The 27,817-nt window shown below is 41.2% G+C and overlaps 2 protein-coding genes across 8 annotated transcripts in view; one reads left to right on the top strand and one right to left on the bottom strand.

Moving 5' to 3' along the window:
* LOC121709714 (protein RD3) overlaps positions 1-6,306 on the bottom strand; it is a 31,560-nt gene extending 25,254 nt beyond the window's left edge. For 4 of the 6 annotated variants that reach the window (XM_042093312.1, XM_042093309.1, XM_042093313.1 and 1 more), the window contains exons 1-2: positions 6,078-6,303; positions 2,388-2,584 (exon numbers count right to left, since the gene is read on the bottom strand). The gene's annotated coding sequence lies outside the window, so the exon portion shown is untranslated. Of the gene's footprint in view, positions 1-2,387; positions 2,585-6,077 lie in introns of all 6 variants that reach the window. The other 2 variants (XM_042093310.1, XM_042093314.1) reach the window with 2 other exon arrangements.
* On the top strand, positions 840-19,679 carry esrra (estrogen-related receptor alpha). Of its 2 annotated transcripts, XM_042093304.1 has the most exons (8): positions 840-1,358; positions 4,837-4,935; positions 9,489-9,872; positions 11,348-11,464; positions 11,719-11,832; positions 13,664-13,831; positions 14,089-14,358; positions 15,157-19,679. In XM_042093304.1, exons 3-8 carry the CDS (start codon positions 9,494-9,496, stop codon positions 15,408-15,410), a joined length of 1,302 nt encoding a protein of 433 aa, XP_041949238.1. In that variant the 5' UTR covers positions 840-1,358; positions 4,837-4,935; positions 9,489-9,493; the 3' UTR covers positions 15,411-19,679. The 2 variants fall into 2 exon arrangements, with proteins under 2 accessions (XP_041949238.1, XP_041949240.1); XM_042093306.1 differs by lacking the exons at positions 840-1,358; positions 4,837-4,935 and adding an exon at positions 5,457-5,668.
* The last annotated feature ends 8,138 nt before the right edge of the window (positions 19,680-27,817 follow it).

Below are 27,817 nucleotides of genomic sequence, written 5' to 3'. Positions count from 1 at the left end.
TTTCCCAATGCCAGTTGCTGTGATCAAGTTACTGAGAGGATTGGAAACCTCAGTTTCTTCCCCTCTCAGCTCTGCAGTCTCGCTGACCCCCTCTTCCTTGGCACTGTGCCCAAAACTGTTCCACGTACCAGCTGACGAGGGTGGCCTAGAGCAGCAAGTTGGGTCAGTGTCACAAGACCGAACAGACAGAGCGCGGCGCAAACATTTTCCATGCCATCTAAAGCGATGTGTGATTTACAGTTGTGCCGCGTGTTTCTGTGGAGCGAATAGATAGCATTCCACTGAATATAACAGCCTCATATGTTTAAATCAATTTTGGCACTCCAACAACTGTTAGGCAATATTATAAAGGTATAGCATGTCATTTTGTATCTCTAGAGAAACCCCTGGTATAATAGCCTAAACCTACGGCGCATAAATTGTAGGCTATGACATCCGTTTCTGTAGCCTAAATATAACGGTGGGCTCGTAGGCAAAAGCCCTCTAGTTTGTCACATAATTTACCATGGATAATACGTATATTCAGGTTAACAGCAGAGTGCGGAATCGGATTATTATGTGAAGATACACGCAGCAGTAGACATTTACTGGGCACCGTGTCAGGCTGAAGTTTGTGTTATTTTTAAACGTGTGAAAAGTGCAGTATAGAGAATTAGACATTTGAAAAGACTTGCTACTGATATATGTAGACAAGGCTTGCAAACCAGTTCATCAGACACTACATTAGCCTACAGTAGGTCAATTTTTCTTCATTGTTGCAACGCTGATGACGCCCGCAGAGGAGAACGGGATTGGAGGGGGCGCGCGGACGTAACGGAGAGACAGCAGACGCAAAAGGGGAGAGGGAGGAGAGAGAAGAAGGGATATAGCCTACGTAACTAGAACCTTAGTTGTATCAGCGGAAGACGCGAACCTTGATAGTGACTAACACAATTTGTCGTTTGCAAGAACCCCGTCAGAACTGCGGATGAAAATATGGATTAACGAATTAGGCAATTCACCGAATGTAACGCCGTCAACCTTATAGCCAACGCAACTAAAGGCGGCCGGTTAATGCTCTGTAGGTTAAACTGTGGCGTCACTCGCGAGATCTGCTTTAATGCCATTGCAATTGAATCTGTAAACTCTAACAATCATAGAACACAGTCAATGTGGTGTTAATATAGACTAGGCCTACTTACTGCCAGAGCATCATCTGAAGAAAATTGGTATGCAGTTTCATGTTCACAGTGGATCACTGGATTGAGACGGTCGACCAACTGCCCTCTAGTCTACTGTGGGGGAGTTACAGAGCCTCTGTTGCCCCGGCACCGGTTGGTCTGAGACGCTTACCATCAGAAATGTTTTCACAAACACTTGTAAGTAGACTAGCCTTATCCTGTTGTTTTTTATTATCCACAATAACTGTTCTATTCCTGATTACGCTCGAGATGTTAACAATGGCTCTGTCGCAGAACTGAACAATTCATGTGTATCACACCTATGCACGTTCTGAACTGTATACCTGATCGAACGTGACCCTGTTTGTCAGCATGTGAGCATGACTTGTAGACCTGCCGCATTTGGTCAGCAAGGCTTCCGTGGATAGGGTAACGTCATTGTTTTAATAGCCCACTTGCAGCAGATACGGTATTTTTTGAAGTAGCCTAACCTGTATAATGTTCCAGGGGAACACAGCCCTGCTGCCCCGTAACCTGCTTAAGGGAGACTAGGCTATCGTGTGCATGTCATTAACATAATTTGGAGTCGATGCAGTTTGTAAAAAAGTTAGTTGCAATTGTTTCCTGTCAAGGACTGACCTTGATATGATTGTGTGTGCGCTTCACTTTGTGTCAGCGAATAAGATCTCCCACCTCCACTACACGAGATGGGTCGCATTTGCCAATAGATTCCTCAGTTGAAGTCCAAAAATAGACTTCACTACTTGTGCTCTAGGAGCTATCGGCATCCCAGCATTCGAGGCATTTTTGCGACGTAACAACTGACGTAATGAAGCCGGTTCATCTTCAAAGAACACCCAACTTCAAATGTTATGCAGAATATATTCATACATTATAGGCTACGAGTAGGCTACGTGTCTGGATTTGCGGTGATTTCAATGCAGTGTATTACAAATCTAACAGCTAGTCATATTTATTTTTGATTGGATTGGGATAGGGTATATCTTTTGGTACTTCTGTTATTTTGATACATAGGAGCCTACGTCTGGGGTAACTTAGGTACAGTTTGGACACAGTTTCAGTGTGTCTGCACAGAGGGACAGAGCAATGTGTCATATTGGCACTCTCTCTCTCTCTCTCTCTCTCTCTCTGAGCTTGCTGCAGTGTTGCTGAACACGTGATTTTGTTAACTCTGCACATTTGTTTATTTCAGTATTATTTTCTCACCTGTAGTAGAGCATTAAGCTTCAGACACCAGTCAGTAGGTTAAGTGGTCATTCAGGATATGGAGGGAACATGGGCAGTTGTGGCAGTGAGTGGGATTCCCTGCTCTTAAGAAGTTGTAATCCAGTTTCGCTGTAAACCTTTCACCAGTCAAGGCTCACTGGGCAAGGTCACCTTCTGAAGTCTGGTCTAGCAACCCTCTGAAATACAGTGAACAGGAGGCCAAGATTAGTATGGAATGGTATACCTTTCAAGACAACGTTATTCTGACATTATTAATTGTGCTACAGCTACCTTGCTCCTTGTTTTCCATGGAACATAAAAGTGCATAACTTTGAAATTGACATGTTTACATTTTTCAGTTTGGTTCATAAATGGATTAAGATCAGTCTTAGTTAGATTATAAACACTCTTAACCTCCAAGTGAGTTTAAGAGATGAAAAGTGGAAAGTCATTATTCTACTCAAAACATGAAGCTTAGGAGGACTCAGGAAGGATTCAGTAGGGCACACTCTCACTCTGCTCTCCTGATTTAAAAAGTCCTTGACACAGTAGACATCTCAACTACTTCAAGTCTTCTAGATAGATATATAGATAGATACTTTATTGATCCCCAGGGGAAATTCAAGGTCTCAGCAGCATACAGACAACACATACACATTCTTTAACAGCAGAAAAAGTAATTAAAGTATATAATATAAAAACACAACTAAGCAATAAGGACAGTAGAAGATAAAGAATATACTAAATATACTAAAATACAAATTATACTAACACTTAATCTAAACTGCATAAAGCATGGATGGGAGACAGTTCAGACAGTTCACAAATCACATAACAACTCTGAAAACTACTGTAACTGGATTATGTTTAATTAACACTTACTGGCTAACTGTCTAACCAGACCCTTAGACATCCTTGTTTTTGTCTGAGTAAGCTAGTTTATGGTAAGACAAAGAACTGACTAAAAATGTCTATGTTTGAGTAGCTTATAAGAAAAAACAGAATACTTTGTTTAAGTGTGTATGTTGTGGGTGTCATACAAATAAATATAAATATGTCTGAAAGTGTGAGACCAGTACTTGACTTACACCTTTACAGCTGTATTAAAACTTATTCAACACAACCCTCATGGTATCCTTGTATATCATTTTATCATGTGGTCCTATCAAGGTTATTCTGAGGCCAGTTTTGTGGCAAACATCAATTTAAAATTGTTTGCCTTTGTAAAATGTAAACACACCCTTTAAAAAGTTGGATAAATTTGGTGGTTACTGTAGTGTTATACTGTAGTGTTATACTGTTAGTATAACACTGAGTGCTTACTAACTGTTAGTATAACAGTTATATTCATTGCACTCAGATGTTTGATTGCCATTGCAAAGTTAATTCTTTTGAATTATTGTTCTTTGCTAATGAAGATAAATATCCTTTGAAATGCAGGATTATTAATCTTTTATTATAGTATGTTGCTATTATATAAATATCTTATTGTCATATAACTAATTGACCAGTGACCACCTATAGTAAAATTATCATATTGTTAGTAGTAATGCCCATATTGCTGCCTATAAATCTATAGTGTAGTGCTTGAAACAAGTGAAAGCCTTTTATCTTTCCTCTTTTTTCTTTTGTCTTGCCTCTTTCCTACAAAACTTGGTAAATTATCACCCAGTTTAAAGGGTTGTTTTCCCTTTTGTGTGCCTGCAGTATGATACAGAAAGAGATTGTAGTCATTGCGTTTGTCCTTCAAGCCCTCCTGTGACTTTGACCTTTGGAATGTGTCACAGAGAGGGGGAGGGTGTGTGTGTGTGAGAGAGAGGGAGTACAATTGGGTGAGAAAGAGATAGCAAGATTGAGTGAGAGAGAAAGAGAGAGAGAGCATTTGAATGCATGCTTGTGTTGTGACAAAGAAACAGCTCCCCTATGTCAGCATTTTATGTCAAACTGTTGATGGGAACAGGCAGGTAACAGAACATCTTTCATTTTTATAGAGATATGACAGCAGTCAGTGTGTGAAATGTGACAAAATGTTCAGAGTTGTGATGGTCATTCACCATTATTAATTAGGCCTAACTGGTCATTGTAGTAGCTATTTGAATCACAGTAATTTAGCATATGCATGACGTTGAGTGAGAAAGGCAGAGTTAAAGTCTTTAAATGCTTTAGCAGTTTGGAGGCGTCATGGCAGTGAACATTTTAAGATTAAAAAAGTTGAGAGAGCGAAGGAGAGTGAGCACAGATTTTCATAATTAAGAAAATGTATAAAGTGTATAAAATGTATAAAGCAGTTTAAACAGTTTTCTTTATTTGATGCAATTCTATAACCTACTGTATTCTATACAGTTGTCAAAATCTGCCATTGGTTTTCCACTGTGGTGTAACATACAATTCATAGCATACAATGTTTTAGTAACCTTGAGTTTATATCTTGTATGTTTATGTTTCATAGGGCTCCTGATGACCAGATTGAACTGACCAAGCCATACAGCAACTGAGAGAAAGAGGATACTCAGCACTAGCAACACAGAGAAACTGCCCTACAGATCAGGTATACTACACATTTACAATTCTGTGATCTCAATATGTTTTCATTCTATATGTATTTTCTTATATGCAATATGAAATAATAGGATTATTAATTAGAGGGGAATATTAAGTATTTTTGTTAAAGGTTTGTAATTAATACAAATAAGCAATTATTTGACTTAATGGCCATAACAATCATATGTCAATGTCATACTATAGGGTGTAAGTACATTGTGTTGTGCATTTTTTTTCGATTAACACAGTAGGCCTACATTGGCCTAACCTGCGCACTGCATATTCGAACATGTTATAAATTAAAGGCCTGCTCAAATTAATGGAAAGCTAAGCCGGCTATTCTGTCATTCTCCGTTACAGTCGTATGTAGCCCTGTGTGTGTGTGCTATAACATTTGTCGTGTGTGTGTAATATGGACACATCCTCAATTTTCACAATGTCGAGACGCTGTCTCTTTTTCTTATTAATAAATTAATAAGTGTCCTCCCCCAACTGTAAAGGTTCCCTCCTCCCTCCAACCAACCAATAGCCTTCGACACTGAGTTTGCATGCAGACAGTAACGTTATGTTGGAAAATGTACATTGCTACAGATGTGACGTTAGCTAAGTTTATAGTTCAGACAGTTTATTGGAAACGAGACAGATTAATTTAGTTTACGGCTGGATACTACCAGCCCTGAGAGTTAACACAGAAGGGTGAGGACATATCGCCGGCTCTCTTGTTACCTTTAAAGGTGGAGGTAAGTCGGCTAGCAACACAGTTAACGGTAGCTACATTGATGTTAGCTGGCTAGCTTGCTTGGAGTTGTTGTAGAAGCCCTAGCAAGTGATGTTAAAGTTGCTAATTACAGCAGCGTCAGTAACGTTAGCCATTCCCAACCCATTTTTCGCCAGTCAACTTACCTATTCATTGTCAGTAAATTATATAGGAGTAAAAGCTAGTCCTCATCTTTTGAGCAGACCCATGTTTGACATTATTCCGCCAAACACAGGGTTTGAAGCGACCATCTGGCTTCTTAGCATAGCTTCTAGTTTGCTAGAACTAGCTTGTAACGTTAGGGTTGTTCGCTAACCTGGCAACGACCATAACCTTTCTTTTTACCCAAGCTAATCTTTAGTTTATAATGTTTACATGACATAAAATGATACCTGTCCGTGGAAGTCTTTGCATCTACTCTGCTGCTTGATGCAGAATATTTCATATGTGTTATGTTCTGGCGCTGACATTTTTAATAACCTTTTCTGTGTCATTCCAGTGCTTTTCTTCAAGCACATGCCGTGAATCCATTCCAAAGCTGGAACACGCGGTGTTCCTCGCAGGCGTAACGTTACTTGAGGAGGTTAGCCCACACAAAGGGTAGAAATCAAAGATTCTAGAACAGAGCTCTGTTCTAGAATCTTTGGAATAGGGAGCTCGTGCGCATGACATCGTTTAATTGTTGTCTCTGAATCACTTTTCACAGTCAATACTTTACACAATAACCATCTCAAACAGGTTAACCAAATATTCTGATAAATATGGTGGTAGTGTAGTGGTTAAGGAGCTGGGCTAACGTTGTCGGTTCAATTCCCGGCTTCCACCGTTGTGCCCTTGATCAAGGCACTTAACCCCAAGTTGCTCCAGGGGACAATGTGATCCCTTGTAATATAGCTGACTTATGTAAGTCACTTTGGTCAAGAAGTGTCTGCTAAATGTAATGTAATGTGCTGTAAATATGCTGCTTAGTATAAGGCGGTTGCGTGACGTTTTTCCTGTTTTGCCTCACCTGAGCCAGTCTGCCATCCTCTGGCTGCCTGGCTCACTCTAATGATAGCTTTTGGAAGCACGGCACTGCAGTGACAGAAAAGTAGAAAGAGTGAATGAGAGAGAGAGAGAGAGAGAGAGAGAGGTGGCTAAGGGATGTAATAGCAAAGGTTACATGTCATACTGCATTGGGAATGGGATTGTAGGGCAGAGTGTTACACCATACCCCAGACACCAGCCCATTACAGCAACTCTGTACATTGCCCAGCATTGCCCAACATGTCATGAGAGAGTTGAGGGGAGCCAAGCAGGACAACGTTTATTGAGAAATGGCTGCTTGGTTGACCCACACTTTTTTGTACATGTTCATGTCCTGGGCCCTGTCTTTGTGAAATAAGCAATAACAGCTAGAATTAGTACAACAGAAGTTTTCATTGGCAGTGAAATGTGTGGATGAGACAAAGGGAAGTGAAAGAAAGGACAGTCAAGCATTTAATGAGATTTGCTATAATACAGTTTAGCAACACACACCGTCCAGTGACGTATAGCACATGCTTTGAGTTATGAGTGCCAATTGAAGTTGCAATACAGCTGTTGCCTTTTGTTTTGTCATGTGGGCCCCATAGTGTTTACGATGATGGTTGAGTTTTACCTCAAGAGAATGAGAATGTGAGAATGGTATTTTTCATACCTAACCTTAGACATTAAGTTAACCATTTTGCTGAATCAGTTTTGCTGAATCAATATTGTGTATTTGATTGACAAAGTAGCAACTTCATTGTTTGGGTACTGGATCTTATAGTCTGCTGCTCTACAATCTGGGCCTCTTTCTGGCAGTTTAATTAAAGGCTTGAAGCTCTTCTCTGCTGGATTAATGACCCTAATCTGCCCTGGCAGCAGGCAGTGGGGCTCAGATTATACATCCACTGTTGCACATAGTCTGGCATACCCTTGTATGTGGAAATATTCACTTCCAGTTTTTACACTTTGTCATGTGTCACTGTCAGTGTCAAACCTCAGAACCTTTTAAGGTTGTTATGAAATGTAGTGGCCTACTTATTGGAGAAGGGAATGTTTTCTAGATGTTTGCATAAGTGGTATTAGCAGGTAATTGCTACTGTCTAACAATCAAGCCACTGTAGGAGTCCGCCACCTCACTTCAGTGAGCTATGCACTTTGCCCATCTATTAGAATGTGTCCTGATTGTAAATTCACTGACCTCAGCATTGACCTCAGTTTCTAATAACAGCGCCTTTTTCTTATAACCTAGTAATAGCTACCAATTTATGCTGAGTACTTCAACAAAGTAGCTGAGGTGCCTGGTTTAATGCCACCAGGAAGGCTCTGTTATTAGCCTGGCGAGCCAGACCCACATTAAAATGTAGGGTCTGGGCACTCACCGTTCGCAGTGCTCAGTCTGAGGGGCGGGATAATCAGTTGTCTTTCAAATTCCCTCTGCACGCAATAGGACGCAATAGGATATTTGTTTTCAAGTAGCAGGGAATTCAAGCCAAACCGTTGCAACTCTGCCATCAATCATTATGTTAAGCTCACCAAACGACTCTATACACGATTTCAATTGCCTGATTAAGTTTAGATTTCTGGAGCTCACAAGCAAACGGAGAGTTGCTAGACTAGCCCTGGCAGCAAATGTAATTTGCCGCTAGGGGCGCGTCTAGATTTCTAGGCTACTCTGTTATTGCTGTTGAAACAAGAATGCTGATTGGGTCTATGTAATTTAAAATCCATCAGAATTTAGAAGTAAATTACATGGCAGACCTCTGTGTTCTCATAGGTGTTTTGTGTTGTTGCTAACAAAGGTCTTGCCAAATATATAAACAGATATAAATGTGGCCGAATGGGAATGTAGGCATGTTTGCTTTGCTTAGTACAGTGTTTCTCAAAGTGTGGTCCGGGGGTCCGCAAGCTAGCCCAAGTGTTCCGTACTTTTTTTTTTTTTAGCTAGGTGGTCCGTTAGGCTTTTTTTTATTGATTAAGTGGTCCTTGGTCTGAAAAAGTTTGATAAACACTGGCTTAGTATATGGAAGATATACATTCAACAGAAAAATACAATACTGAAGAAATGAAAGCAAACCATGGAATTACATGATTCCAAGCCTGATAGAAAGCCTGACTGCAAATCGAGCTGACTGTGCCAGCCAGCTAGTATGAAACAGTGAGCAACACCTTAACCCAAAGTGTATTTTGCGTTCTGATGAGACTGAGCTTGGATTTGTGTGTTTTTTGTTAGCTTGTATTTAAAAGGTAAATCTTCTGTTGAAGTTAGAGGAAAGCTTTTCTCTTATGTTGATACATTAACATATGTTCACTTCTCAGGGTAAAGAGTTATATGACTAGGCCTATGTAGGCTAGCCACTGGTTACCTGTATATGTATTTCAGCGCTATGCTGAATGGCCTCTGAAAACTATCCAGCAACACTGAAGGCTACTCAGAGCTGTAGCTGTAATCAGAACTTAGGCTATGTGTTAAAGTTATCATGCTCCTATGAAAGACTGAAACACTGGCTAACCCTCTAGCTTAAAACATGAAGTTGCTATTCATAGACATCTTAAAAAGCTTTGACTGATCACACACCCAAGTCCTATCTTTTAAGCAAGTGTCAAGTATTTGGGCAAATGTTTAATAAAATCTAAACTTACTCTGATGAAAAAAACGGAGAAACTTGGGTATATTTCCATGTCAAAACGAGTTTAAACAAAAGTGTTGGCAGAATGCTTAAAAAACTGTTATTATAATTATATAGCTATGTACCAGTAACTGTAACTGTATGTCCTCTGTGCTTCTCCTGTGGCAGGAATAATGTCTTCCAGGGAGCGCCGTTCAGATCTCTACATTAAAGCGGAGCCCAGCAGCCCCGAGGGAGCCGGCGGGGGCCGTGCCAGTCCCGGTGGAGCCTCGTCCGACTCGTCCCAGAGCGGCGGCGGAGGGACCCGCGGAGACGGCACCGGTCGTTATTCGCCGCCCCTCTACACACCTGCGCTGCGCTGCCACTTCAAAGAGGAGGCCGGGGACGGCGCCGAGGAAGGGTCCACGGGCAGCGGAGGTGGACGGTGCAAGTACGCCCTGAGCACCTTGCCCAAGAGGCTCTGCCTAGTGTGTGGAGATGTGGCGTCGGGCTATCACTACGGGGTGGCCTCGTGTGAAGCCTGCAAGGCCTTTTTCAAGAGAACAATACAAGGTGAGTTGAGTTACAGTTTTTTTCAGTCGCTAACAAGCGTTTGTCTAACCAGTTTTTTTTTTTTTGTTTAACCACATTTTCAAAACTCTAAACACAATTAGCACAGCATCAGTCTTTTGTGGCCATACCATTCACACATTTCATGTCGTTTTCACACAGTATGCAGTCAGTGAACACATTTCCACAATGCTTACACTTTCTTAACAGACATGCTATACCTCCCAACAAAACTATGGATTGTTTTTGTAGTATTTACGTTAACACACAACATCCCACAATAGCAAACACAATATTAAAAACCTTAGATACAATATAAAAACCTCTGCTTCTGCTCTGCTTCTGCTACCAAATGGTTTTATCCCAGGTGCATCGCCTTGTATAATATATGATGTGATGTTGATGAAAACATGTGGCCTAACTCTGAAGATCGCAGAGATTTTTTTTTAGCCCCCCTTTTTGCTGTTGTTTTTTGTTCAGAATGCTCTTGTGTGTTTCATGGATATTTTGTTTACTGTAAGCAATACTGTAAAACTTTTTCCGTTCTATCATACTGTAAACAGAATTTCCACTGTAGGCTACCTCCTGTAGTAAATAGCCAGTATTTTGAAAGCTGGTGTACTTTGATTGACTGCATGTACCTTGTGAAGTGGAATCAAGTGTTATTCTTTGACAGAATAATTTCATTTTGAGTCAGATTTCCAGTGTTTTGGTAAAGTTAGTGTGTGCAGAGAAAGATGTGTTAGTATATATTTAACAAAATGTGTTTTTGAGAAGAAAATTATCCATTTGGCCAATTGTGTTTTGTAGGTGTGAGTCTGTGTTAAGAGTTTAGAAAAAGTATCTGAAGTATGGGTAAGCACTTGTTAGCGATTGAAAATAACTGTAATGGTATGCATTTTGGGGGCTGAAATATCGATAAATATTAAGCTGTAATCAAACCCTCATAAGGGCTTAACATGTAATATGTTATAGAGACATTCCATCAGTTACAGTAAATTCAATACCTTGTCTGTCTGTCCATCCCTGCAAAGATCTTTCAAAAAGGGATATTTTGGAGAAAAAAAAAAACTGTAACCATGCAAGGCTATACCTGAATGTAATCTCAAGTCACCTTAGACTCATCCACTTTTTTTAGCTTGACCTATTTTTCAAGGTTACACGTTTGTTTTAAAAAAGGTCCAACAAATTTTGAGAATACAAATACAGATAAAAGGGACATTGATCTTTATTATCATGCATAAGTAAACCTAAAGGATTTATTATTTGGGTACTTTCTTCCTTTGTGTAGATTGAAAAACTTAATACAAAGAACTGTTTTCAGCCCTCTTAATGTTCTAGTTCTTGTTGTTTTTTCTTTTGATTACATTTTTTTGTGCTGTCTAATGCTAGTCACAAGTCACTGGTCTGGAGCGCTTCCCTGTTCATTTGGATGCTTCTCTCACACCTTGCGTTTCCTGTCTTTGTCTGTTTCCTAGGTAACATTGAGTACAGCTGTCCGGCATCCAACGAGTGTGAGATCACAAAGCGACGCAGGAAGGCCTGCCAGGCTTGCCGTTTCACCAAGTGCCTCAAAGTGGGCATGCTCAAAGAGGGTGAGTGGCCTGAGTCCAGTCTTGCTGCCCATAGGGAGCACACCTTTTTGTGGACCACACAGCCCTGCTTACTGGGGCTGGAGCCAGGATAGCATCTAAGCTGGAAACCAGTTGCAGTCCTTTCCCTACTTGTTGAATCTCTTGCAGCTGTGCCCCTATATTTCAGGGTTGTGTGGTTTTTGTTTTATATATTTAATGTCTTGTCGTATCACCATTAACCTTCTGTGGCTGTCCCCAAATGTTCTTTAATTCAGGAGTGCGCCTTGACCGAGTGAGAGGAGGGCGGCAAAAGTACAAGCGACGTCCCGAAGTGGAGAACGCCACGTACCAGAGTGCTCCGATACCACTGAGGAAAGAGGGAGAGAAAGGTAAGCTGCTGGGGTCAGCCATACCAGGCCTCTGATGGAATGAATCAAGACTCAAAATGACTTTATAATATCTCCTTGTACTTGTATAACAGAATAAAAATCTGGGGTTTCGTCTCCTCAACATCTGAAGCAATAAATAATAATAGGGATGGGCCGATACTGATACTGGCATCGGGGATCGGGCCGATACTGGACCCGTACTTGTACTCGTAAAAATTCATCGATACCACCCACTGATACCACGTAATTACACAGTTCCCCTCAATCATGGTAGCTTAGCTGCTGCAATACTTTCACGTAGCCTACTCGTGACGCTTATTTCAGTCTTGCACTTCAAAAACATACAACTAGCTAGATTCATCTTGAATCTGCGCAGCTAATACCTTCACACAAATAGTTCTCTGTTTAAACTATAACTCACCTAAACTATGCATGTGGCATACACGTAGTTGAGTGTAGTTGATGTGCGTGGCTGGTGTGTTGGTGTAGCTCTGCACTGCACGCTAGTTGGGGATCATGTAGCCTACAAAACAAACTCCGTGGAGTTTTCATTTCAGTAGATAAATCTAATTTGCATAGTGTTGTGTTTGCTCACATTTTGTAATTTTTGAGAATTTGTTGAGAAATTTTACCCTTTCCTGCCTCTGCTCCAGATCTTAGATGAGACAGTGCCAGTGTGGAGTGTGTTTTAGACATAATTGTTTGTTTATTTTTGGTTTGAAATAGCCTGCTGTTATACATTTTATTTGATAATCATTACTATTTATATGTATTTAGGCTTATTGTAACAACCAGTGCAGAGAAGAAAATTCGTTGTAATTTTATGCTAGTTATTTTGTGTTAGAAATATCGGTACTTCATTTCATTAGAATATAATATCTTAACCTTTATTTACACACAACTCTTTGACTAATTAGGCTTTTTTTGCTAAATTAACCTAATTAGCTAAATTTGAACCTATAGCATAATAATAATAACATGGGGTGTCACCCCCCGGAAATTCTTTTAATTCTAGTTGCTAATCACACCATTTAACGTGACTTGAGAGGGACAGAATTCAGGAACTAAAGACAGGCCCATCTTCTGTCCCGACTCATGTCATGTTAACCCATATGCATTAAACCACATGTCACTGCTTGAACGTTTTGTGCATGTTGTAGAAACACCACCCCACAACACAGCCTTTATTTGGTGCAAATCCAATTAGTTTTTTTTGGTTATAGTCCGCTATTCACATTACTAGGCCATCACCGCAAGTGCATACAAAATATTTATGGCCAAGTTTTGTGTCGTCCCCACATTTGCAAAATTGCTTACCTTCTTTACTACAAGATGTTTTTTTTCCCCTGCATCGAATCGCACAGGCTCTGATTGTCCAATGAGTGTGCAAGTATGCAAGAGTTCGCTGGAGTCCTAGTTATGTAAATTTCTCTGTGTGGACCCAATTATTTGTGATTACTGCACTATCAAGCCACCAACTGTACATGTATGGAATCTAAGCAGACTAGGAAGTATAAAAACAAGTGCAAATGCATGCTTATACCTTAATACTTACAGTAGATGGTTTACTACTAACAGGATGGGTGACGGAAATAGGATCACTACTGCTGAGCTCCTGAACTTGGACCTGCAAACAATATAGACCCTTTCTACAATAAAAACAAAAACAATGCTTGAACGTTCTATTTGGGTCCCAATCTACTTCCTCTGCATTAAGATAACATATGGAATGTTAAAAAGGAAGTCTTGTGGGGCCAACTATGATGCTGATAATGGAACTCTCTTGAAAGGGTCTATAACTGAGATTCTCCTCTATTCTGATGTCCTTCAGGCTCCTCCAACATCATCGTGTCCCACCTGCTGGTGGCCGAGCCAGAGAAGCTCTTCGCCATGCCGGACCCGCTGCAGGCGGACACGGCCCAGCGGACCCTCACCACGCTCTGCGACCTGGCAGACAGGGAGCTGGTGGTCATCATCGGCTGGGCCAAACACATCCCTGGTGAGAGAGTGGGAGGTGGAGAGGAAACAGGGACAACAAAAGGAACGAAGTGCGAGAGGGTTGTTTTGGGGAAGGGGGTTGGAGACCGTGAGCCTTTTGAATAGCAAGCAGAGGTGTTTTGTGGGGAGAGGGGTGCCAGCTGCTGATTTTCCCGGATTAAGGATTCGGTTGGGTGTCATATCAGAGCTTTTACGAAGTGTGGTGTGCCTGTCACCTCCCTGAAACCCTCTCTCTCGACACCTCTCTTCCCCCAACAGGCTTCCTGTCCCTCTCGCTGGCCGACCAGATGTCCGTGCTGCAGTCGGTGTGGCTGGAGGTGCTGGTGCTGGGCGTGGCCTACCGCTCGCTAGGCTGCGAGGACGAGGTGGTGTTCGCCGAGGACTTTGTCCTGGACGAGGAGATGTCCCGCGTGGCGGGCCTGACCGAGCTCAACGCCGCCATCAGCCAGCTGGCACGGCGTTTCCGCTCCCTACAGCTGGACCGTGAGGAGTTCGTCATGCTCAAGGCCATAGCCCTTACCAACTCAGGTAACCACAACTTTCCCCCCGAATGTGGTCAGTTGCAGAATGTGTTGTCTGCTGTAAAGCATTGTGGGAAAAAAAGGTGTAATGGACATTTTCCCTCCTGTTCCAGCGGGCCTCGTGACACCAGTGATTACAGTAAACACTAGATTCCCTCTGATAGGCTGCCTAGCCCCCACACTTTCTATTTGGTATGCAAATACTCAAGCTGTCGGTGATTGCCCTGTCAATAGAACATGCATCACAATCTGTTGTCATCAAACATCAGTCGGCAAAGCCTGCATTTGCATGTGAATGCACTAGTCGCTGCGATACTCCCAGCTATTGCTTTTCTCACTCCCCCGTTCTCTTCTCTTTCTTCCTCCTCCGGGTCGTTCCTACCATCTACTGTATCTATCTATCTACCCATGGCCATCAAACTATATACTGTAACTCCTCTCTCTGCCGCACTGATGTATCTAATGACTGATTCTTTTTTTGTTTTATCTTTTTACTTATGTGTATGTTTTCATGTACAGAATGGCGCCACTTGAGACACTCTTTTGGGTATTTTTTTAATGTTATCTTTTTTTTTATCTTGTCCTCCTCTTCCTCCCTCTCTTCCTCCCTCTCTTCCTCCCCCTCTTCCTCCCTCTCTTCCTCCTCTCTTCCTCCTCCTCTTCCTCCCTCTCTTCCTCCCCCTCCTCCTCCCCCTCTTCCTCCTCATCTTCCTCCCCCTCTTCCTCCCTCTCTTCCTCCCCCTCTTCCTCCTCCTCTTCCTCCTCCTTCTCCCACTCCTCCCTTCCTGCACTTGTCTCCTCTCAGACTCGGTGTACATCGAGGACATGGAGGCGGTGCAGAAGCTGCGCGACCTGCTGCACCAGGCCCTGTTGGAGCTGGAGAGCCAGCGGCGGCCCGAGGACCCCCAGCGCGCCGGCCGCCTGCTCCTCACGCTGCCCCTGCTGCGCCAGACTGCCGGCCGCGCCCTCACCACCTTCTACGGGATCAAGACCCGCGGCGGCGTGCCCATGCACAAACTCTTCCTGGAGATGCTTGAGGCCATGATGGACTCGCCCTAGAGCAAAACGCTCCAAGCCCAGGACAGACCGATGGACGGACGGACTGATGGATGGAGGAAGGAGAACTTGTGAGAGGTGGTCATACCTTTGTGGAAGGCTGACCAGTTGATCCCTTTTTTTTAACGTGGCTGGCTGGATGGATAGTGATCATGGCGCTATGAAAGAACATTTGACTTATGGCATAAAAGGTTTGTTATGAAAGACCCCATGATGTGTGTTTAAGGCACACACTATAGCTGTCAAACTCTTACCCTTGTGTAGTCCTGTGGAAGAAGAGGCAAACTGCAGCAAATATTACAGTAGATGAGTGCTTAAAGCCATACTCCATACTCTTTCAACCTAATCTCCAGCCGCCAGCTGTATCTTTCGGACACCATTGGGCCACTGATTTTATGTGTGGGGTAGGAGGAGGAACATCCCAATTAACTTTTGTGACAATTGACAGAATGCTGCAATGGCTGGTAGAGATTAGTTTGGTGTGTGTGAAATGTCACTTTGAATTCCTTCTCTTCACATTTTATTCAGATTAGTCAGATGTTCATTTACAATGTTCACTGGGCACTTTTTGTTAGATATTCTGACATTGAAATAAAAACGCAATCCTGCAGTTAGGAAAGAAGCAATATAAAGTAATGGTGCACCATATGTTTCCCTTTTTGAAATTCTAAACAGGCTTTACTTAATCGACCCTTGCCTCCCCTTGCAAAGGATGGCAATCTTTATTCAATATGCTGTGAACCCATCAGAGGTAGCTGTGTATAATCTTGTAGAAGTAATTATGTATTCCTGTGTACAGAGATACACACTAGCAGTATTTATATTAGGCCCCATTTCAGCTACATTTCCACTTAAAATGTTAAGAATATCCTCAAAGACTAGTGTAAAAAATATATGTAACTTCCACTTAATGCCTACAAATTAGCTATTATTGTACATTCAAGTCATATAAGCATGAATGTCGCAAAGTAAAATGTCATATGATTTTATTTCTCAAACTAGTGTGAGTGTATCTTTGTTTGAAGTCATTACACAGCTTTTGACTGGAACAAAGAAGCATAGGCTCAACTAAAAACAAACACACATTCAACTAATAGTGTAAAAACCTACATGCGGCGTGCTTTCAGTAGCTTTTATAAACACTTTTCCTCTCCCTAAAACAGTAACCTTTTGTAGTATAGATGTATGCAAGAAGTGTAAAAGACAAAAGCACCTTGCTTGTGATATGCACAGTTGGGCATAGACAGGATCTTTGGAAACCATTTTGTGTGTCTGGCAGGCAGGAATCTAGGGACAGAATACACACTCACACACAGCATGGTTTACATGTGGGTATATGTGTGAAACAGAATAGTATGGCAAATGTTAAACCAGATGCAATACTTTTAAAAGCAATATAACTACAAAACAACTTGTAGAGAGTAATAATAGTCATAACGTTGTGGATAGTGCAGTTTCAGTTTATTAAGCTGAGAGGAAATAAAGGAGCAAGCTTGGTGAAGGGAATTGTCACCTTTGTGTTCTGCAGTCCTCAGACGCAAACCAGATAGACACTGACCTCACCCATCGTCCTTGGCAGTGGGGGAGTGAGTAATCAGTTTCCTCTTTTGGGATGGAAGGATGATAACAAGCTCCTCTGTGCAACATTCAGCAATGTTATGTGCACCGTCCAGAGATGAGTGTCCTCTGAAAGGAAAAGAAATGCAACGTGTAACATGAGTTTTGGTAGACTGAATCCGACATGGATTGCTTGCACACAGCAAATGTTTGAGTCCAAAAAGGGAACACCATGATTGTCAACTCAGATATCTATCTGTATATATTAGCATAAAATAGTCACAATAGTTTTATTTATACCGAGAGTTGTTAAAGTAGAGTAGGGGTTAGTGTGTGTTGTGTGTGTGAGTGTGTGAAAGAGAGAGAGAGAGAGAGAGAGAGAGAGAGAGAGAGAGAGAGAGCAAGTTAGTACACTGTATAGTACACAGCGATTCCACTGTGTTGTATAACCGATGATGGTGCATCAAGATCAGGGAAATTGCAATCCCAGGCCCTGTAGGCGAGGTGGCATCAGCCCCTGGAATCTATTGGATCTTTTCAGAACTTTTCAGAGGAGCCTGTTTATTCAAAGAGGAAATCAGAATGGATAATCAGCTTTGGACCTCCGAAAAAATATTAACGCGATGATGTTTTTTTTTTTGTTTTTTTTTTATATTTGGATTACACACCAACTGAAAATGAATGAAAGTGACACACACTGATTCAGCCATCGGTTGTTGAAGCAGGCGTGCTGGACTTTGCCATAGACAGATATTTGACCTCCTGAGGTACTCTAAAGCTGTGTGGAACTTTTTAGCCTGCTAGCCATTTTGGCCCAGAGCAACATTTAATGCAACATGGTGAGCCTCACATTACGGGGTTGGTGGTGGGGGTGGGGGGGTGGGGGGGGGGTTGAAGGGGAACGGGGATGGATGGGGGACCCTGTGACCATGTGTTAAGTCCATTTGTTTTTACTGCTGTGGATGATTGTTGTCAGACTTCTGTCTGGTATATGCAAACATAATCAGTTCAGACTCCCACAACTATGCTACCTTATTGTCCTTTCTTTCAGACATAATTCGATCACTCGATCACACACCCAGTTGGTGTTCCAGTGAACACACTCAAATTTTCAGTCACTACTACTCATGCGGCATCTGAGTCCCTTATGTGAAATTCAAAGTTACATGTTCGTTTCAGGGTGCTTTCCTAGTTTCATACTGTAAGTTGTCGTGATTGTATGTGTACACTGTCCGATTGTTTGACTCATGCAGTACACTGCATTGGCAATGGCTGCTGTTCCCTTCACCAGGGAGCAGAAGTGTTCCAGCTAGAGCAGGAGGTTTTGCCATATGAAAGAACATACTACATGCAACAAGTGTCCTCGAGTCGTAGTTTCGGATGCTTGGGTACTTTAATAACTAGTGTTTGTTTGTTTGTTTGTTTTTCTCCTCATAGTTTCATGTAATGGGTCTTTATGAACCATGTCCAGTTAGGGATACTATAGTTTTGCTTGGCCTCAGGTTTGGTATGACAATAAAGCAATCCATTTGAGAGAATGTTGTGAATGTTAGTTTTGTATTGAACTCATTTAAAAAATAATAAAAAAAAAAACCTTAGGTTTGTTAATGGGTACTAATTGAATTTTGGAAGAAATACAAAACCAGGGATCTTGACATTTTTAACATGAATGATTTGTTATTAGTTTTTAGTAGTGTTTCTGGTATTGCAGGCTTCAGACACAAACTGTAAGTAGTGTTGAACACTGCAAGACAGTTCCCTGTTGTTAGTCTGTTTCTTTTTATTATTTCCTTGTTCTTATACTAACAGACATTGCCAGCCTTACTATTGAAGGGTGCACAGTGCAGTGTGAGACTGGGTTTGAGATGGCAGACTTTTATGTATTTGTTATAGACAAACTATTTTTATCTATTTCTCTATAAACCTTAGTTTTTGGCCCTGAAAACAATATATGTTTCATTTTTGTTATTTTGCATTGATTTTTGTACGCTCAAGTAAGTGTTTTCTCAGTTAAAACTTGAGAGCATAGAATGTGTACATAATCATGGATATCTGGGTCCATACAGAGTTGTAAAAATGTTGATGTTTGTGTCAATAATATCTCTAATGTTATGATTATACTACCATGGTGTTCCATATGGATAATCATTATATATTGCCATCTGTCTGTCGGATATTGAGGTGTTTTCAGAGATCACATAATTTAGAGATAATTTAAGGTCATCTATAGATGTTAGTATGTTTGTGTATATTTATGTAAATGAGCAATACAACTGATTACCAAAACATTGTTTCACATGTCCCTGTATATTCACATACTGTAAATCAAACCTCAAACGTAATAAGTGGTAATAATCAATAGTAATAACACAAGCTTATTATTAAGTTAACGAACAAATCAATATTTGTATTTTAAAAATATTGTATTTAAAAAGATTAAATTCTATTTTTTACTCAATTTGCTGATGTTTGTTAATATTTTTGTTTTTGTTTTGCGTGTGGGTTCCAGTCTAATGGTTGTGAATGTCTCTGTGTACTGTTTCTTTCAGTCAAGCTAAATGGTTCATCAGTAGTGACTTATCTCAACTTGTTCATATTGAATCACTGTGAGACAAGAAAAGTTCTAAAACACCAGAGGAAACTAGGGATATTTTAAACAAAAGATTGTTGGTGTTTTGTGTTTTGTAATAAATTAACAGACGCCATCACACATCATTGGTCTCATTTGAATTTTGTCCTGTCTGTCTGGTTCGGTTCCTCTTGGTCCACCTGTTCACCTGTTGTTGAGGAATGTGTAAATTCAGGGCTACACGAGAACCAGTGGGTGAGAGTAGAGAGATGGATTATACTTCTACAAACTGCTCATTTAGTAAATTGCTATAATCACTTTCAATGTATATCAGTTGCATTTTAGCAAATCTAGTTCCCTCTGATTACCTTCTCTTATCTTATGTTTTGTTCAGACTGATGTTAGTTTTCCGGATTTATAATGAGTCAAGGCATGTGTTTCTCATCCATCATACCTTCATATTCATCATGGTCATGTGTTTTTGTGTATGGCACTATTTTGCTTCAATGTGACCTTTTATCTTTGTCAGCCATATGTGCAGCTGTTACTGACTTATATCTAAGTATTTAATATCTAAGTATCTATATCTATATACTAATATAATTTCTGTACTACCTTAGAGCACATGTTTCTTTAAAGGAACCATATAACATGATTGTCAGAGACAATACTATCAAGTATAAAGACTATGGCTGCAGCTGAATAGTCTTTTTTTCCTGGGAAGGCTCCTAACAGAGGAAAATGAAGTATCTAATGACAGGCACAATATAAGCTGGCCAAATTCTCTAAACACTATAGAAAAGGTGCTTCAGTGCTTTCTCTCATCTCTTTTAGGATACACTGGACTAAATTATCCTGCAGGAAGAGAAAAGAGACAGTATCCCACAATTCATTGCAGAAATGACTTTAAGACCCCGTCACATAATGCAGTCAGATTCCCTGGCACTGAGGTTGTATTGTCCCTATGAGCTAATGAATTCTCCCCCACATCTTTCCCTAACCTCATGATGTCAAGGTGAAGGAAAAGTGGTTAGGAACATTGGACATATTTTTGACTCTTCAATTGCTGTGAATTGTTGTTTGTGGCAGGAACAAATAAAATGTTTGTGACAAGCAGATCTGGAAATATACTAATTGCAATCCTGCCCATTTCAGGACGTATCCTCCAAATGGCCATATACTGTTGATGCTATGTGTTGGCAGGCACTGGCTTAAGGATTAAAATGAATGTGTAGATGTAGATGGCATGTTGAACCATTTTCAATAATTAAAAATGGCATTTTATTTCTAAAACAGTCTTTAAAGGTGCCATGTGTAAGAATTGAGGTAAAAATATCCAAAAAAATGAGCTACACGCATCAAAAGAATGAGAAAAAATAAGAGTGATGATGTAATTAAAAAAATGACAAGGTATAGTGCTGCAGAGATATCAACCTGAATTAGCATGCTAAATTACTAGCCACAGCCCGACAGGTGTATACTCTTTGGTTCAAGTACGCCCACAAGCCGTGCGAGTTATTCGTGTATTGCAGTTTGGCTGGTGGTTATGTTGCCTGCATACCGCCTCCCATGGCAGAAACTGGTATTATGACACCATAATACCAGTTATGGTACTGGTATTATGACATTAGTAATTTAGCATGCTAATACCTCAATTTTTACACATGGCACCTTTAAGGAAGTAGAAAGCTGCCGCACACTGTCTTCATTTGCAATTGCAGTTTTTTATTGCAACGTTTCAGTCAGATGACCATCATCAGGCAATTTATTGCATCGTAAATTGCCTGATGATGGTCATCTGACCGAAACGTTCCAATAAAAAGCTACAATTGCAAAAGACAGTGTACGGGAACCTTACTTCCTTGATATTAGTAACACTGTGGTCCTTCTCCGACACGCGCATCCCAAGGAGGTGTGCAAAAGCACCAACATTAATGAGTTTCATCACAGGCAATAACGCATTTATATATTTAGGCAATAACACATTTAGTTCATGAAGTCCAAGGATTTGTTATGTGGCAGCCTATGATTAGGTAAAGATAATGTAACATAATGAGTTAGGCCTATATTATAATTCCCAAATATGGGGCATATAATAGTACTTTGAGACCCTTCAACTATCATACTTTGTTGGAAAGCAAATTAGTGAGTCTATCAATGATATTCAGTGTGTCTATGGAGATCATTATTTTTTTTAAAGTTCAGACAGGCCCAAAGTGCCCGAGTTGTAGAGGGCCACTTTAATGAATTAGGACTTATTTAGCTATAGGGTAGGTCAATGGAAACTTATGAGTAGGCGTAGGGCCTGTTTTTGAAGCTGTACCTAGTTCAGCCTTGGCAACCAATAAGCCTTCTCTTCCTCAGATGTCTAATTGGGGGCCAAGCAGCGAAGCTGCAGGGCAACCCATAGTGATTCTATGTTTTCTTCCCTATTATTGGGGGCCAAGCAGCGAAGCTGCGCGGCAACCCCTAGTGATTCTACCTTTTCTTATTGGGGGCCAAGCAGCGAAGCTGCGCGGCAACCCCTAGTGATTCTACCTTTTCTTATTATTATTATTATTACACATCTTTCCGCTGCCATTGAAGTCTATGGCAGCCCATAGAACCGTACAGTAAAAAGTTGTGAAATTTGGCACATTCATTCCATACCTTCCCATATTCCATTTCACAAATTTTCAAGTCTGAACCCCAGGCAGTCTAGCGCCACCAATGTCTCAAAGTTGGCGTTGCATCCATGCACTTAACTTTTCAACCGTATGTCCAATTTTGAACATCCATATACAGTTGGAACCCCTGGACCGACCTGAGTTCACTGACTCCTATTACATTACTTTCCGCCATATTGGACCTCCGCCATATTGGATTTCATCAAAAACTCTTAAAAGTTTTCATAGGTCACAAACTTCATCCAATTTTCACGAAACTTGGCACAGATGATCTTCAGACCATGCCTCATAATTGCATTGCCTTTGACACCCATACTCACAACTGGTCGCCAGTCACGACCAATCAAAATTGGCGGCGAAGCCGCCAAACAGGAAGTGAACTCAGATCTCGGCAAGGCTTTCACATATCAAAACCAAACTCAGTACATGGACTCAGGACCCAATTAGGAGGAGGCTCAATAAATTTCATGACTTTTGACCTACAGGTGGCGCTATAATTAACAAAACTACGTTTTGGCCTCTATGGGGTGATGTGTTTGAAATTAAAACATATTAGTGATCTCTGTTAATACTTTGGGAGGTCCTTAGGCTGACACATATCAACTTTTGACATTAACATAATTGATTGGACCGCCATATTGGATTTCATCAAAAACACTTAAAAGTTTTCACAGGTCACAAACTTCATCCAATTTTCACGAAACTTGACACAGATGATCTTCAGACCATGTCTCATAATTACATTGCCTTTGACACCCATACTCAAAGCTGGTCGCCAGTCACGACCAATCAAAATTGGCGGCGAAGCCGCCAAACAGGAAGTGAACTCAGATCTCGGCAAGGCTTTCACATATCAAAACCAAACTCACTACATGGGCTCAGGACCCAATTAAGAGGAGGCTCAATAAATTTCATGACTTTTGACCTACAGGTGGCGCTATAATTAACAAAACTACGTTTTGGCCTGTATGGGGTGATGTGTTTGAAATTAAAACATATTAGTGATCTCTATCAATACTTTGGGAGGTCCTTAGGCTGTCACATCTCAACTTTTGACATTAACATAATTGATTGGACCGCCATATTGGATTTCATCAAAAACACTTAAAAGTTTTCACAGGTCACAAACTTCATCCAATTTTCACGAAACTTGACACAGATGATCTTCAGACCAACCGTCACAAACACATTGCTTTTTGGACCTTTATTCAAAACAAGTCAGCCATGACGACCAATCGAAATTGGCGGCGAAGCCTCCAAACAGGAAGTGAAATGTTATCTCCGCCAAGCTTTCACGTATCAAAACCAAACTCGGTACATGGGCTCAGGACCCAATTAGGAGAATGCTCAATAAATTTGGTGACTTTTGACCACTATGGGGGCGCTATAATCACAGGAAGTAGGCTCATATCTCAGCAACACTTTCACATATCAAAACCAAACTTGGTATATGGACTTGGAACCCCTCCCTGAGGACACACAATCAATTTGGTGACCTTCGACCACTAGGGGGGCGCTAGAGTTACAGGAAGTTAGCTTCTATCTCAGCAACGCTTTCACATATCAAAACCAAACTTGATTCATAGACTTGGGACCCCATCCTGAGGACACACAAAACATTTAGTGTACTTTGACGACCACTAGGGGCGCTATAATTAGCAATACTTTCTCGCATCAACCTCAAACTTAGTACGTGGACTAGTGGTCACAACCTGAGGACGCACAATAAATTTGGTGACTTTTGACCACTAGGGGTGCTATAATTAGCAAGACTTTCTCGTATCAACACCAAACTTGGGACGTGGACTCATGAACACATCCTGAATAGCTACAATACATTTGGTGTCTTTTGACCACTAGGGAAAACTATGACTTGAATTAGGCTCATATCTTACTAACGCTTTCATGGATTGAAACCAAACTTTGTACATGGACTCAAGACCCAATCCCAATCCAATTCAATCCAATCCAATCAACAATCACATGAAGTAGGCTCATATCTCAACAATCCAAATCCAATCCCAATCCAATCCAATCCAGTCCAATTCAATCCCATACAATCAACAATCACATGAAGTAGGCTCATACCTCAGCAATCCCAATCCAGTCCAATCAAATCTAATCCAGTCCAGTCCAATCCAGTCCAATCCAATCCAATCCAATCCAGTCCAGTACAATCCAATCTAGTCCAGTCCAGTCCAATTCAATCCAATCCAATCAACAATCACTTGGGCTCATATCTCAGCAACAATCACTTAGGCTCATATCTCAGCAATGCCAATCCAATCCAGTCCATTCCAATCCAATCCAGTCCTGTCCAATTCAGTCCAGTCCAATCCCAATCCAATCCAGTCCAATTCAATCCAATCCAATCAACAATCACATGAAGTACTCTCATATCTCAGCAATCCCAATCCAGTCCAGTCCAATCCAATGCAGTCCAATTAAATCCAATCCAATCAACAATCACATGAAGTAGGCTCATATCTCTGCAATCCCAATCCCAATCCAGTCCAGTCCAATCCAATCCAATTCAATCCAATCCAATCAACAATCACATGAAGTAGGCTCATATCTCAGCAATCCAAATCCAATCCAATCCAGTCCATTCCATTCCAATCCAATCCTGTCCAATTCAGTCCAGTCCAATCCCAATCCAATCCAGTCCAATTCAATCCAATCCAATCAACAATCACATCAAGTAGGCTCATATCTCAGCAATCCCAATCCAATCCAATCCAGTCCATTCCATTCCAATCCAATCCAGTCCAGTCCTGTCCAATTCAGTCCAGTCCAATCCCAATCCAATCCAATCCAGTCCAATTCAATCCAATCCAATCAACAATCACATGAAGTAGTCTCATATCTCAGCAATCCCAATCCAGTCCAATCAAATCCAATCCAGTCCAGTCCAATCCAATGCAGTCCAATTAAATCCAATCCAATCAACAATCACATGAAGTAGGCTCATATCTCTGCAATCCCAATCCCAATCCAGTCCAGTCCAATCCAATCCAATTCAATCCAATCCAATCAACAATCACATGAAGTAGGCTCATATCTCAGCAATCCAAATCCAATCCAATCCAGTCCATTCCATTCCAATCCAATCCTGTCCAATTCAGTCCAGTCCAATCCCAATCCAATCGCACAATAAATTTGGTGACTTTTGACCACTAGGGGTGCTATAATTAGCAAGACTTTCTCGTATCAACACCAAACTTGGGACGTGGACTCATGAACACATCCTGAATAGCTACAATACATTTGGTGTCTTTTGACCACTAGGGAAAACTATGACTTGAATTAGGCTCATATCTTACTAACGCTTTCATGGATTGAAACCAAACTTTGTACATGGACTCAAGACCCAATCCCAATCCAATTCAATCCAATCCAATCAACAATCACATGAAGTAGGCTCATATCTCAACAATCCAAATCCAATCCCAATCCAATCCAATCCAGTCCAATTCAATCCCATACAATCAACAATCACATGAAGTAGGCTCATACCTCAGCAATCCCAATCCAGTCCAATCAAATCTAATCCAGTCCAGTCCAATCCAGTCCAATCCAATCCAATCCAATCCAGTCCAGTACAATCCAATCTAGTCCAGTCCAGTCCAATTCAATCCAATCCAATCAACAATCACTTGAAGTAGGCTCATATCTCAGCAATGCCAATCCAATCCAGTCCATTCCAATCCAATCCAGTCCTGTCCTATTCAGTCCAGTCCAATCCCAATCCAATCCAGTCCAGTCCAATTCAATCCAATCCAGTCCAGTACAATCCAATCCAGTCCAGTCCAGTCCAATTCAATCCAATCCAATCAACAATCACATGAAGTAGGCTCATATCTCAGCAATCCCAATCCAATCCAATCCAGTCCAGTCCATTCCAATCCGATCCAATCCAATCCAATCCAATCCTGTCCAATTCTGTCCAGTCCAATCCCAATCCAATCCAGTCCAATTCAATCCAATCCAATCAACAATCACATGAAGTAGGTTCATATTTCAGCAATCCCAATCCAGTCCAATCAAATCTAATCCAGTCCAGTCCAATCCAGTCCAATCCAATCCAATCCAGTCCAGTCCAGTCCAGTCCAGTACAATCCAGTCCAGTCCAATTCAATCCAATCCAATCAACAATCACATGAAGTAGTCTCATATCTCAGCAATCCCAATCCAGTCCAATCAAATCCAATCCAGTCCAGTCCAATCCAATGCAGTCCAATTAAATCCAATCCAATCAACAATCACATGAAGTAGGCTCATATCTCTGCAATCCCAATCCCAATCCAGTCCAGTCCAATCCAATCCAATTCAATCCAATCCAATCAACAATCACATGAAGTAGGCTCATATCTCAGCAATCCAAATCCAATCCAATCCAGTCCATTCCATTCCAATCCAATCCTGTCCAATTCAGTCCAGTCCAATCCCAATCCAATCCAGTCCAATTCAATCCAATCCAATCAACAATCACATGAAGTACTCTCATATCTCAGCAATCCCAATCCAGTCCAGTCCAATCCAATGCAGTCCAATTAAATCCAATCCAATCAACAATCACATGAAGTAGGCTCATATCTCTGCAATCCCAATCCCAATCCAGTCCAGTCCAATCCAATCCAATTCAATCCAATCCAATCAACAATCACATGAAGTAGGCTCATATCTCAGCAATCCAAATCCAATCCAATCCAGTCCATTCCATTCCAATCCAATCCTGTCCAATTCAGTCCAGTCCAATCCCAATCCAATCCAGTCCAATTCAATCCAATCCAATCAACAATCACATCAAGTAGGCTCATATCTCAGCAATCCCAATCCAATCCAATCCAGTCCATTCCAATCCAATCCAATCCAGTCCAGTCCTGTCCAATTCAGTCCAGTCCAATCCCAATCCAATCCAATCCAGTCCAATTCAATCCAATCCAATCAACAATCACATGAAGTAGTCTCATATCTCAGCAATCCCAATCCAGTCCAATCAAATCCAATCCAGTCCAGTCCAATCCAATGCAGTCCAATTAAATCCAATCCAATCAACAATCACATGAAGTAGGCTCATATCTCTGCAATCCCAATCCCAATCCAGTCCAGTCCAATCCAATCCAATTCAATCTAATCCAATCAACAATCACATGAAGTAGGCTCATATCTCAGCAATCCAAATCCAATCCAATCCAGTCCATTCCATTCCAATCCTGTCCAATTCAGTCCAGTCCAATCCCAATCCAATCCAGTCCAATTCAATCCAATCCAATCAACAATCACATCAAGTAGGCTCATATCTCAGCAATCCCAATCCAATCCAATCCAGTCCATTCCAATCCAATCCAGTCCAGTCCTGTCCAATTCAGTCCAGTCCAATCCCAATCCAATCCAATCCAGTCCAATTCAATCCAATCCAATCAACAATCACATCAAGTAGGCTCATATCAAAGCAATCCCAATCCAGTCCAATCAAATCCAATCCAGTCCAATCCAATCCAGTCCAATTAAATCCAATCCAATCCAATCAACAATCACATGAAGTAGGCTCATATCTCTGCAATCCCAATCCCAATCCAGTCCAATCCAATCCAATCCAATCCAGTCCAGTCCAG

The sequence above is a fragment of the Alosa sapidissima genome, chromosome 5 (assembly GCF_018492685.1).
Source record: "Alosa sapidissima isolate fAloSap1 chromosome 5, fAloSap1.pri, whole genome shotgun sequence".
In the NCBI taxonomy this organism is placed as follows: Eukaryota; Metazoa; Chordata; class Actinopteri; order Clupeiformes; family Clupeidae; genus Alosa; species Alosa sapidissima.
The sequence above is the reverse complement of the archived record's forward strand: the minus strand, read 5'-3'. Positions and strand labels throughout refer to the sequence as shown.